General features: G+C 34.5%; 1 protein-coding gene across 3 annotated transcripts in view; it reads right to left on the bottom strand.

The window, feature by feature from the left end:
- Nucleotides 1–1,034: 1,034 nt before the first annotated feature.
- ndfip2 (Nedd4 family interacting protein 2) overlaps nucleotides 1,035–14,151 on the bottom strand; it is a 38,389-nt gene continuing 25,272 nt past the window's right edge. For 2 of the 3 annotated variants that reach the window (XM_007902567.2, XM_007902565.2), the window contains 3 exons: nucleotides 11,219–11,285; nucleotides 4,847–4,952; nucleotides 1,035–2,143 (listed from right to left, as the gene is read on the bottom strand). In XM_007902567.2, coding sequence (XP_007900758.1) covers nucleotides 4,849–4,952; nucleotides 11,219–11,285 — 171 coding nt within the window. In that variant the 3' untranslated portion in view covers nucleotides 1,035–2,143; nucleotides 4,847–4,848. Of the gene's footprint in view, nucleotides 2,144–2,989; nucleotides 3,936–4,846; nucleotides 4,953–11,218; nucleotides 11,286–14,151 lie in introns of those variants that run through there. The other variant, XM_007902566.2, reaches the window with a different exon arrangement.

The following is a 14,151-nucleotide window of genomic DNA, read 5'->3' on the forward strand; positions in this document are numbered from 1 at the left end:
ATCCATATACATTTTTGTGTATTTAAATTACTTATTGCCTGGAAAAAAAAACAACTTGCTTTTATGGCACCTTACATGTTAAAATATCTCAAAGCACTTTACAGAAATTATTGTCAAGTGTGTTTCGTAGATAAACAGTGTAGTTATCATTCTGATATGTATGTTGGATACTATTACCTTAAACAAAGCACTATAACTGAATCAATAGTTTTAAAAATATCAAATCCAGTTTGTAGCGTTTTATTTCAACTTCTACACATACTAATCTGGGGGAGTATTATTTAAATAAGTCAACGTGCTGTGTGAGCAGGTGAAAATAAATGATAGTCAGCAAATGTTTTAGTGATTACAAGTTAAATGTAGCAATTGGTGGTTATAATTAAGCCAAATCCTAGTTATGTTGTACATTTTGGGATAGTAGTAGCTGCTACTGCACTTATTGAAATACACCAAACTCCTTAGGAATTCTAAATTTATTTATCAGAAATTTGGCAAAGAAGTGTAATCTTGGCAGAGTATCACTAGCTCTAAATATGGCACAAAGGAACTATTAGAATGGAGCTTTATTTACATCTTCACATCACCATCGGGACTGATCCCCATTGTATCTATCTTTAAATTTTACTTTAAAAATAAAAAAAATCAGGTTCCTTAAGAACAATATTGAATGAAATCTCCATTTTCTTTTGAGATTATAATATAGTTATCATAAAGTTAGTTGAGTTTTTGGCTTTGATATTTTATCAATTTTTTCTTTTCACTGACTAGAGCTCTCCAGTCCGTTTCTGACCAAACAGAAAACACTCCTCTGGAATTCATAAGGGAGACTGAATTGTCGGGCATTGGGGTGATGAGCCACTCTATGAGAGTGGGGTAAAATATTATTTTTCTTGCTTATCGTGTTCACTTTGTGGTGGGAAAGATTGGGTAATTTTAACAGGTTTAATAAGTTTGGTTATAGTTTTTACATTTGCCAAAAAAATTAGCGCATGGTTTATTTGCTACAATAAATACAAAACAGATTCCCTGCAAAATGTTTTCCAAATGTATTTTATTTCAATTCAGAAACAAGCAAATTCTAGTCTGTCACAAAACAAAGTAAAACTGAATTACTGAATCAGTATTTATTTATCTTCAAAAATGTGCCAGTGAATGATTTTGGTTTTGCATGTTTAGCAAAGGCAGAAATCTGTTGACATTGATCATTAGCACACATCAACTTTGCTTTATTAACTCTAATGTTTCTGTTCAACAAGCATCAAAAAAATAAAATTCTTTAAAAAAGCAAACTGAATCAAACAATCCTTTTTAAGCTCCTCATTCAAGGGAAAAGATTATTGATTTTAAAATCAAGAAAGAAAAACAGCCAAAAGTATTTTTTAATAATAGGTGTAGAGCAATTATAAACATTTACAACCTACAGATACCACAACCAAATTCCAGTTACTTTTATTAAGCAATTTGATACATTTGACCCAAAAAGTAGCAATGGTTGTGTTAACTGCGGTTTCATTTCATGCGATACACTGTAAAAAGTGCATATTTTGGATAAACCAGTAAAGCGCTTTCATAAGCTTAAAACCAAAGAAAAAGTACAAGTATCTTTTGTACTGAATTGTTTTAGAAGACATATCAAGATATAATATGGATCCAATTCCAGTAAACTGAATTTTGTTCTTCAGATATCACTTTAGGAAGACAATCTGCCTTTACATTTTTTACATAAATAAATCAAGAGATAGATCAAACATATTAATTACCATTGTTAATCAACTGATCATAGCAAGGTGGTAAAGCATTCTTGATATCCAGTTTTGAATTTTAAGAGAAATATTTCTGTCGATGATTATGGGTAAATGGATGCATTTCTTCAATAGTAATTTATAGAGATTTTCCTATTTAGGGATCTCTGAGTGAATATTCACCTCTTCCTTTAAATTTTAAAGAGAAGTTCCAAACATGTAGGAATTCAGAAAATCAACTGTTTAGTAATGCATCTTGAAGCTCATTATTTTTATGGATTTTGTGTTAACACCTTGTAATTATGCAATTCTTCAGTAGTTTCACATCCAAATTAACTTGGCAGCCAGAAGCACAATATTCACATTAGGAAGGAATGTTCGAGTTGTTCATTAGCCACAGCCTAGAAGAACAAATCAAAATTATGACATTTACAATATGTTTTATTTTCTAAATGTTTCCTCCAATATTCTACCCTTTCCACAAAAGTGAAAATGCAAATTGAAAAACCGTTCCACACAATATGGGCCATACAATACTTCTGGAACTTCATCTATGTGCCATCAAATTGCCTCCAGTACTTCGCCTGTGGACAATCATACTTTGTGGTATCTTGTCTTGATCTAGTTTCTACATATACTTATTTCAACCTGAAACAGATGACTGGGACCAGGAGCTCCAATATTTTCTCTTCTCCAGCCAACAAACACTACCTATTAATCAAAAAACTTTTAAGTAGTTAGAAAACTGCAGTAAAGCACCCCCAAAAGGGAATAGGAGTGTGGCAAGAGCTGTACTGTTTGAAATTAGTGATAGTACAATTTCTGGGTAAGATACAGTTAGTACTGTATATTATATTCAACATGATAACCCGATATGTGCAGTTTTCAAATCAACGATGGGACTGAGCCCATTAAGTGTGGGCATACACTCTCCACTATATTAAAGTTGCCAGAAACAAGCATTCCTCATAAAACATGGGCAGGGGACAGGGAAGGCGGAAAAGGAACATTACCATTACGGAAGAAAATTGAACAGTAAATCGACCCAATTAGCAAACATAGGAGAAGCTGTAATTTTCCTGGGAGTCAGCTCACATTGGCCATTTGGAACATTAAAGTAATCAATCAGAGTGAAAGTGAACGGTCTTGTAATGAGTAGCTAACTAGGTCATTAGTGCACATAATGAACAAAATGTGTCCAACAGGAAGAAAATAAGCAGGCAAAAAAGTGTTACTTCAGGAAGATTGTGTTTTTAATTTTATTTCATGCTTTTGACACATTTATTTTAAAGTAACGTTACTTAACAATGCAAAGAGAATTTCACCTGCATCATCTTAAATGCAGTTATCCTGACTCAAAAGGCCCATAATTCATACATCCTGCTGGACCATTAAACAAACTTGAATGTAAACAATACTAGTGTGTAATTTGAAAGTGTGGTTGTAAATGTATTTCTCAATTGAAAACTTGCATCTCGCTGTGTAGTGTAATAATAGGGCACAGGCTCAAGTTCACAAGATCTCAAATGGTTAGTTCCTAACAAACTGAGCGAAGTTTACTTGCCACTTAATTAGTAGGGAGAATTGAAACTCCCTAGTTTACAGAATTAAAATGTTTCTGACTCCTGTCATTCATGTGTAAATTATACCAATAGGAAATCGCTCCAGTGGGATCTTTTGGAAAGCTGATGGATTCAAAATTGTGTTGCAGCTGTGTTTCAGTGAATGCTTATCATAGTCCTTCATGAGCATTCATTTTTTAAAAAAAAGTTAAAAGGTGCTCTTGGTTCTTCAGTGGGTTTGTTGGATTTTGTTTTAAAATAAGCACGAGTGTGTTGGGTTTAAACTCTCCTTTCTTGCCTTGAGATAAATAAAATTAGGTTTAACCTATGGGAGGCTGATGTATTTTGAGTGGCTGTAAAGTGGGGAGGTTTGAGGCTATGTTAAAAGTAGTGAGGTTTTATAAGTGGTGCTGCAGACGTTCTTTCCAGAAACTTATTGTTGCAATGTACTTAACACACAACTGACCATTTTAAAAATGAATTTCCATATCAAGAAGTTCAATACAAATTCTACTAAACTTAAAGAGCAACCATAACATACTTAGAAATACAGAATACACAGTGAATGCAGAACTCAGTAAATTCAGAAATACTGATAAGTTTCTTGACTCAAGAAGTTGAAGGATGCAAGCTACATTTAAATAAACAAATGAAATAAATAAACAAATAAATAATATACTGGGGTTAAAGACAGTCAAAACATTTTAGTAACAAAAGGTCAGTACCTGGTACCGAACTTTTGTGTTTTCAAACATATCTAACAATCCCTTGCATTTCCAGAAATGAATCTCGTTGCATCTCGACTACATTCACAAAGACTAACAAAGACTTGTCAATTGGCAGATCGCTTTCCTGGGGTAATAATCCCTTAAAAAGAAATTTGGTCACTCAATCCATGACTGTTTGTGGGACACTGCTGTGCTCAATTGACTGTCACATCAATTCACAATATCGCCCACAAGATACTCACTATACTTTACAGTACATTCTGTGAAGCACTTTGAGACATCTCGAAGACATTATAAGGCGCTATATCAAATGCAAGGATTATTATAATTTCCTCTGATAAACTGGAATTATGTTTGCGGGAGGCGTTCCTTCTGAATTGCTTCACTACTCTTAAAAACTGCATCATCCAAACGAGCAAACAATTAAGTCAATATCAAATTACATTTTTTTCAAAAGTTATGAAGGTGGTTGATAACTAGGTCATCCCAAATTTTACTCTTTTCCAAGGAGAGCAAATCCAACATTATCTAACAAATAAGTGTAGTTCATTTAAAAAACACAACAAGTCTGATAGGCTGAATGACTCTTTATCCTTTATGAAATAAAACAGGAAGCAAGCAGATTTAAAATTTGTATAGATCAGCATTCACTGTTATATTGATAAGCAGAAAATCTGTAGTGCAAATATAAGCCTGAAGCACAGACAATTATTGTCATAATAAAGAAGCAAGAAATGGAAAAATGCCACATTAAGGAGACTGACATTGCCAGTGTTAGACTGCCACCCTCCTCCCTAATAAAGCACTTCATTACCTTTAGTACAAGAAGAGCAGTCTGGTCCTGTGTGCCGCTGCCATATTCTCAGACATATTTCTGACCTTCAGATAGTTGATGAAACCTCTGAAGAACAGCAGAAGCCCTAAAACAGTTTGTTTTGAAAAAATTAGCATGAACACCACATATCTTTGAGACAATATACAGGAATGTTCACATAAACATAACCATGAAACCACAATAAAAAAGGGCTATTTGCAGATTTAATTCATTTCAGATTTCTTAAAAAAAAGTTATAATAAAGGCAAATTTGAAACAAACAAAAATACTGAAACCACAGGTCAAATAGAATTCAAAACCTATACAAACAACTAACTGAAATAGAGTTCCTTCTTCTTTAATGGTGTACATATGTCTGTTTACCACGCGTTCACTTGTTTGTTAAAATCAGGAGGAAACCAAAAGCACACATTTAGGTCCTTTAAATCTATTCACGAATATTCCAATTCTTTATGTACTTGATTGCTTTTTTAAAAATATCAACTGAATTTGTAAGATCTTCCCTCAGAGAATTTTCTTCTTTAAGCAATGCATCCCCTGACACAAGTCTCACATTATGTGGATCTTAAAGGAATAAGATCTATACAACACTAAATACAAATTCCACAACATTCCTAAGGTTCAATTAACCCAGAAGTCTCATGCGGCCTTTCAAAGTTAAGGCACAGGTGTGTTTGCGTAAGGAATAATATTCCCTTTATATTTGCACTCTCCACAAGACAACCATCTTTCTCAAAGATTGTCAAACAAATGTAGCTTTCTCACCAGCACTTACTTAATTAACAAAATCAGCACACCAAAAGAACTAACCCAAAATGTTTCTCCAAGATGAAAGATCAGTAATATAACAATCATAACTTGAAGATACAGGAAGGTGACACAAAGTAGCAGCATTTAAACAAGAAAAAGGTTTAATTATGTGATCTATGTTAAGATAAAAATAAGTTGAAATTTGAGGCATTTCAATCACCTAAATTATACAGTCATGCAGTTTTAATTTATTATTGACATTATGCACCACTAGCTCATCCAGTATGGAATTATGAATAAAATAATCCAAATTCGTAGGCTCCCTCAAATAAAGATTTTAAGATTAAACTGTAGATTTCTAAGACTGGACTCATTAAATATGCACTCCTGTTCCCTATGTGAATATGTAGCTGTTCCTCGGTTAATTAGTTGTTTCGCTAGAATTTTACAAACATACCTCCATAGGAAATGTACTCTATATAGTGTCACTACAAAAGTTATAGTATTTACAAATTTACTTCTATTAAACAATGCTTGCAAATCCATAGTTAGGGCAGTCCCATTTAGTGAAGATACCGGTTTCTCTATTGTGCGCAGATGTCAATAAATCTCACTGGTACCAACAACTTTCAAAGTTATGGTGAACGGTTTCTGTTCAGAATAGCCAATATTATAATGACAACAAATGTGGGAAATGAACCAGAAAGCCCTTGGTTTATGGCTCTGAAAACTTATGTTTAAACCAAGCCTGATTCATCAGAGCATCTGCATGAAGGATTACCTTGGAACTGACATATCAAAATGGTCTGATCAGTGGGCTGCAGAGAACCTCTGAACCAGACAGCTGAGCAGTGTAGCGTGCACATACAATCTCTACAAAGATGCCATGGCAGTACATGGAAGGCTAGTTTTAAAGAATAAAGGAGAGAATGCTAAACATATTCCCAGCTATAAAAAAAATTCCACCTTTTGAAAGGATAAACATTAGTAGCGGTCTAGATAAAAACAGACTGATTAAATATCCAAGAAAAAACTGCTGTCTGCAGACAAGCTATAAGGTAGTTTAACTAGAACTACAAAATTGTTTTCTGAAACTTGCCTCTAATGATAAACCTATCTGTGAAAATATTCAGAAAGACCAACTGAAAATTTGAAATCTATATACCAGTAAGAAAATGAAACTCAATTCACCTACAAAAACAATGAAAATAGAATTATTCATGGCTCATTTAAAAAGGAATCAAAGCCTTTAAAGAATAGAAAATTAAAAGTCCATAACATTAATATGTTTCATTTGTATGTGTGAGACGTCTCAATAAGGCGCTGTATCAAATGCAAGGATTGTTATCATCAATTCAAAATTGAAATGGAATATAATTCTTCAACAAGTACTTTAAAGAGAAAGCCCCTTGAGGTGTTCTAGTTGGTACTTTTAACTTTATTTTGTGACAAAACAGTTTTGCAGTCTGTGAGGCAAGGGCTAGTCATGCATAATACACAAGCTGTTGTCACTGGAGTATTATAACTAGGGCTTCTGATTAAAACCTGATGCAAAAAAAATTAAATCAGCACTTATCCAATAAGCACTGCAAAACCTCAAATGGTTATCTGTTCTGACGCCAACTGCAAATATGTTACTCTTTCTCTGTCTCTCCCTTCGGTGTATGCAGGCTCATCTGGTAACACGTTTGTGAGAGGAGGGAGGCACTGCACGTGATTGAGGGAGCCTCTCTCCCCTCCATGGAATCTGAGTTCCATTAGAGCATGGCTGTTTGTGGGACATTGCTGTACGCAAATTGGCTGCCACGTCCACCCACAAAATACAGCGACTACACATTCTGTGAAGCATTTTGAGAGATCCCATTGACACGAAAGGGGCCATATTAAATGCAAGGATTAGTATTAGTTTATTGATACACAAGTGGAACCTCTTTCCACTCCAAATGCAAAGGTATTTATGGAACAAAGGTCAGTACCGATTATAATAATAACGCTTGCATTTGATATAGCATCTGATCACACTGCTGAGACATCTTAAAGCGCTTCACAGAATATATTGTAAATTCTTTACAATTCAGTCTTATATTTGATTATAGTGTTACTCACTTCTGATACTTAAAACACTTGATAAAGGTGAAAACTATTCTCTGTGTGAATTTAGAGGTAATAAGCAACAAGGTTTCAGTGTGCAACTAAGATTTTCAGCATTTATCAAAATCAAAAGGTCACTGAAGTGTTGGAGAGAGTTCAGAGAACAGCAAAAAGGTTAATTCCTTTAGAGCTCTTATGTTTTATTTAGACTGCATGTCTGGCAATGAAATGCTGTGATTCTGGCAATGATTCATCAGGAAAATTGCAGTATAAATGCAGTCTCAGGTAGAGCAAATGATACCGGTTTCACTCCTGTATTCTTCTTTCATTGCTCCCAGGGAACCTTTGACCTGCTTGTTATGTAGGAATTGATTGCAATGATCTTTTCAAAAAGTTATTTTGGTGTTCCATACATGCAAACATTTTCCAACAGCACGCTGACCAATAAGCACACCTTAGAAGGCCAGAGATAATCCTTTCATCTTTTTTTTCTCTTTACAATCGCTAACCCAACTTCCAAAGTCCACCAGTTTTCAGAGATCCAGGTTCCATTGGTCTAACCAAGATTGATAATTTTACACAATATCAATAAATTTGAATGTAAATCAATGACTGTAATTAGAACTTGATCGGAAGACAAATATTCTGGGCCTAAACGCCATCAATTATGCACTTTTTAAACTCAAATCGCTAAAAGCAAGATAATATTAACTGCTCAAGATAAAGAAAGTTGCATAGATAGTTGTATGGATTTCAGTCCAGGAGACATTGTTCATGTGCATTCAGAAAATTAACATGGCTTCCACATTTCTGAACCAATAAAAATAAATTCCCTATTGTAGATGAAACAAAAAGGTAAACAAGTCAACTTGAATAAAAAGTTTCAGCAATATACCATCTGTTAAATATAATACTGAAACATTAAATCGGTCTATTTTTCATGAATTTTAAAATTCTCGGACGTCTTCAGGAGTAAGTCAGTCCTCCTCCCGTCCCCCCAACTCCACATTCTAAATTCCATTCTGGAAGACCCAGTAAGAAATGCACTAAAAACTAAATGATACACTGAAAACACTGAAGTTTGTTACATTTGCACTGAACAGCTGGGGAACAGGGGAACACAGGCAGTTGGCAGAAGGTAATGGAACTGATGGACTATGATCAGTGACCATAAAGACTCCCCACGCCTGAATATAATTGATTGCAACTATCAAAGGCAATATAAAACTTCCATCACTTTGAATCTGTTTAAAATGAACAATGCATTGTATTATTCTACATATTTTAGTATATCAAAACAGAATCATTCAGTTTAGAGTTCACCTTGAAAGATAAACCAAGAATACTATTTCAATTTTAAATCACAATGAATATAGAGATTGATTTTGAATGGAATTCTTTAAGAAATCTAACTTGAATTTCCATTGGCCCTGGAACTCGAAACATATAGCGTCGAACTGATATGATAAATTTCTGGTCCGTGGAGGAGTCACCATTTGCATTACACCATTAAGCGCTCTGGGACGTTACCCTGAGTGAAGGGGCGATATAAATGAAAGTTGTTGTTGATTCAGATGCCTAAAATTGCAGATTTTTAAAAATTTCTTAAATTCAGGAATAATTTTGAGCCAGTTTTCCAGGGTTTTTTTTAAATATAAAAGAACTACATAAAACTATGGCTAAATTTAAGAATTTCTAAAATTTGTAGTGCCTCAGCATTTTAAGCTGAGGCCAGGAGATTTTGGGGCCTCAAATTCCTTTTTACTCTATGTGAAAAGTTCAGTACAAGTACAAGTTAACATGATCTGACAAATAATTCCATTTGGGTTTGCCCACATTTATTATATTACTAACCAATACTTTCACCTTTGGTGAATTACATAATTAAGAATAGCTTCAATTCCCTCTGTACACATGCATTTACATGTTGTGCACATTCATTCACATCATACATATGATTTACACATTACATATAATAGATTCTAATGTTTTGTGAAAATGTTTCAATTGAATTTTCCCCCTAACGCAATGAAACAGCAGTTCAATGGGATAAATGACCCTCAACAATGCTGTTAGTTTATCAGCTAGAGAGGTGACAAAGACAAATCACACCGCTACTCACTACACCAAATACTCAGAACATAATATTTTTTGTTGGTGTAATAAGCCAATGCTTTTTGCTGATCTACGCATGCGAAATGACATTTCTGAGGAGGCAGTTAGAAATATGGTATCACCATTTCTGGGTAAAAGATGCAACTGGGACACAAACTATGGCAGGAAACTAGAAAGTATTTCAATTATTCAATCTGAGTATCAAATCACATGGAATTGCCGTAGTGTATGAAACCTTTGGAGGGAAGGTTGATATTCTACCAAATACTGGAGTATGCTGAAAGTTCCTAGAATAGCAAATTTGACAACAAAAATATTCTAAGATGGTGGTCCAACATGCCTGATCACTCTTTGTTGCATGAGTGAGGCAAGTAGCATCATTCAATATCAACAAATGTAAAAAGTTAGGTGTGATTGGCAACAAATCCCTCAAGAAGTGATTTGGCTCGAGCCCATCCCAGTGGTGTGTAAAGCATGTGAAATAAATATCTCTAGCCATCGTACTAAAAGTTTAGCTATCAAAGATCCCACCCTTACAGAAAATTAACATTCCAGATTCAGAATGTCAAGGGTGAAAATTGTGAGGTATATAAAATAAAAATCACATTGCTGAAAACTATGGTTGAGGACAGTCGATAGATATCAGGTGCCCCCAGAGATCAGCACAGTGGTAGGGCCTGAAGCTGTCAGAATTGCCAGACGAAAAGCCCAGTACTGGAATGTTGCTTTGTGGGATACCAACTTCGTTCAACAACAAAATTACATTTGTAGAGGGCTTTTCACGTCGGGAGGATGCCCAAACGAGCTAGACAATCAGTGTTTCTGACCCAAGGTGGGGGTTGGCATCAGGGAGGGTGGTGGGGGGAAAAAGGAGCGCGACTGAAGGCACAGCCAAAGAGGAGGGTCTTGAGTTGGGTCTTGGAGGGGGCAAGGGAAGGGGCGAGGCGGAAGGATTGAGTTCCAGAGGGTGGGGGCAGAGTGGCTTCCCATTCAAAAGAAAAATGTAAGATGATATTCTGTGAAACAACAAACAAATATCACCCTGCACTGCCACCAAATAGACACTTTAGATAGGTTCTTATGCTGTGGCAAAGGCTATCTTTGATCACAATTTGATTTGGAAAATGGGATTATCATAACAAGGGACAATTATCACATAATACCTAAATTTTCATCCTGATTATCATTGACTTTTGTGTTCAGGACTCAGGTGGAACTTAATTTTGGAAATGTACTCAATGATTAAAACTATAATTTATAGTTAAACTATAAAATATAGTTAAAAGAAAATAATGTTAACACTTAAAATACACAGCATGCAATATACAATTAAACACATTCCTTCAGGAAGCATCAATTATGAGCATTAAGGAGGCTTGAAAGAAATAAGCTCACCAAGAACGAGGAATATCCACCACAGCCAATATTGACCATTGAAATAGCCAGTGAAGTAGTCAGAAAACTGAAAAAGAAATATATGGTTACAAAATAATCTTGTACATGTATAAAAATACTTTTTTTTCCCCTTTTACAATACATGTAGCACCTCTTGTCTAACAGATAGGAGTCCAATTTTGACTGACCACTTTTTTTTAAAAAAATCGTGAAACTGTCAGAAAAAATAATCAATAGCAATGTTTCAGTGTTTACTCAATTACCAAACTGAAATTATTGTAACATTTTAATTAAGAACATCTTTGACATACATACTTGATAAACAAACACACGTATACAGTTAAAAGGAAACAATTATACTATGTTCAGAGAAAAGCAAAAGGAGATTCCATTTGGACAAACATAACATTATTTAATGAAGGAATTTATGAAGGACAGTATACTTATTTTATCAGTTCATTGCACCTAAGATGAATGCACTAGAAACTCATTTTCTGAAAAGCTTTACGTTTGATATTTTACTTCCTATTAAAGTGGAGACAAAATTCAAGTTTACCTTTAACTTTTCGGGATAAAATATACAAAATTAGAATAAATTATATTTATTTTGATTTAAAAATATATATTTTAATAAACATGAAAAATAATGAAAACTGATCGAGTAACATTTTGATATTTTCTTTATATACTAATTATATTTTGGTGATGAATAGGCATTACCTTTTTGTACCCATTGATAGAACATTACTTATTATCCAGCCTCCAACACAATTCTGACATAAGAATACAGCAACCCACTGTTCTAGATATTAACACCACAACCATATTAGTTTAATCGTATCAGAGTGGGATGTTACAATGAACTCCTGAAAGAAGAGGTATTAATCAAAAGCATCCCCACTGCTTATCACTGCCACGGAGACCCATTCCATAAAGGTCTTATATTCATTAAAGTCTTTTACTTTTTAAACTAGACAAAACAATAATAAATTGGTCATTCTCAATCCACAACTGTTTGTGGGACACTGCTGTGCGCAATTGGCTGCCGTGTTTCGCCCACAAATATATGGTCAATTCACGTTACAGTATATTCTGTAAAGCACTTTGAGGCATCTAGAAGATGTGAAAAGCGCTATATCAAATGCAAGGATTATTATTATTTAGACACTCTCACATTCAGTTCCCAGCAAAGAGCTCAAAATGGCTAAATGAACGTGAAAGCAGAATTTTGGCTATTCCTGTTAATGGCTATGCTAGTTTTTATTCTGCATGATGTGACAAATCTCAAAAAGCAGCTGTGTATTTTTAAGCAGGTGTACCTGTCCCTTATACGAACAGACAACTTGAATCACTGATTTTTTTTCAAAAAAGTGAATCAGACACCCAAGAGTGGTTGCTTTTCAGCATATGCCAAAATACCTTGTAAAATTTTGTAACACATTTATTAAGTTTTCTACTGATGGTCCTTCAAATATATTGCCTTTTCTCCAATCAAAATCATTTTAAATGAAGCAACATGCAACTAACAAGGTATCACTGTTGCATTTAATTCTAGTAGTATTTACAATCAGCCAATCCTATTTTGTTACAGAAATTGCTTTTTTAATACTGCATGCAAATTATATTCCTTTATTTCAAATATTGAAATAATAATAATAAGTAAATAACTTCTGGGTTTTAGAAACGCTCTAATAGGTTACAGGATATTTTGTCCAAAATCAATTAAGTCCTTTCTTTTAAGATCCTTTAATTCTTCTCCCCAAAAATTGCAATAAGTTTCAAGATCAAAACACTGCAGAAGCAAGAACTACATTTGCTATCTTTCAACAAAGCAAAGCATTCTAAGGTCAAGCAAAAAGAAAATAACGATTTTCACAAGAGGCTATATTTTGCCCCGTATAGGAAAACAAGCCAGAATAGTCAATACATAACTACACTTCAGAACCATTTCCTTTTGGACACAAAAGTCTACAGCACAAATTGTTCCTGAAGACCTATCTGACTCAAGGTTGTGGAATGCATTGTCTGAGAAAGTAAATGATATAGAATTGAGTGTTTTCCTGAGTTATATTATCAGGATGTTGGGATCAGTCTATTGCCTTTGCATTAAAGTAGAGCTGGTATAGCATATTAGTTGCTAGGTTCTATTACTCAGCAAAATGATTTTTCACATTACCCAGGAAACCAAATTTAAAAAAAGCTGACAATTTCAACTGCATATCCCTAACAACTAGCACTTTTTCAATTAATCTGAACAGAGCACCAATTTTTCCTCTCTTTTATCCCACAAATGTGGAACTTCACCCAACAGTACCTAACTTTCATGCCATTCTACAACCATAAGACTAGATACTAATGTCAAAATGTTATTTAATCAAAGTAACATAGGGCCAACCCTGATCTTGTCCTTATCCAGCAGGGATCACTAGACTGTAGCAACGCTACCCCTGAGCAAGATCAATAACACAAACCAGGGAATTAAGTCATGGGTCTTTGCATTCTGTAAGACTCAGATTCATACTGAACAGGACATTGATCAACTAAGCCTTCAAGGAACTACTTTAATTAAGTGATAAGGCAGTCAAAATTCCAATAGGCCAAAAAATTGGCTGCCACATTTCACCCACAAATATACAGTCAGTTCACTTTACAGTCTATTCTGTGAAGCACTTTGAGACGTCTAGAAGACGTGAAAAAGCACTATATCAAATGCAAGGATTATTATTATTATTAGTAAGTTTTCCAGCAGAAAACATGGGAAAACAAAACAATAAATCAAACTTAATGCCAAATGAGGTAAACACATAATCTGCTGATACAACAACAACAAGATTCCATTTATAGAGCGCCTTTCACGTCAGGAGGACGTCCCAAGGCGCTGCACAGTTGGGTCATGACCCGAGCAGGGGGGAAATGGTCAGGGTGAGGGGAGG

The sequence above is a fragment of the Callorhinchus milii genome, unplaced genomic scaffold, assembly GCF_018977255.1.
Source record: "Callorhinchus milii isolate IMCB2004 unplaced genomic scaffold, IMCB_Cmil_1.0 Scaffold4, whole genome shotgun sequence".
Classification (NCBI taxonomy): domain Eukaryota; kingdom Metazoa; phylum Chordata; class Chondrichthyes; order Chimaeriformes; family Callorhinchidae; genus Callorhinchus; species Callorhinchus milii.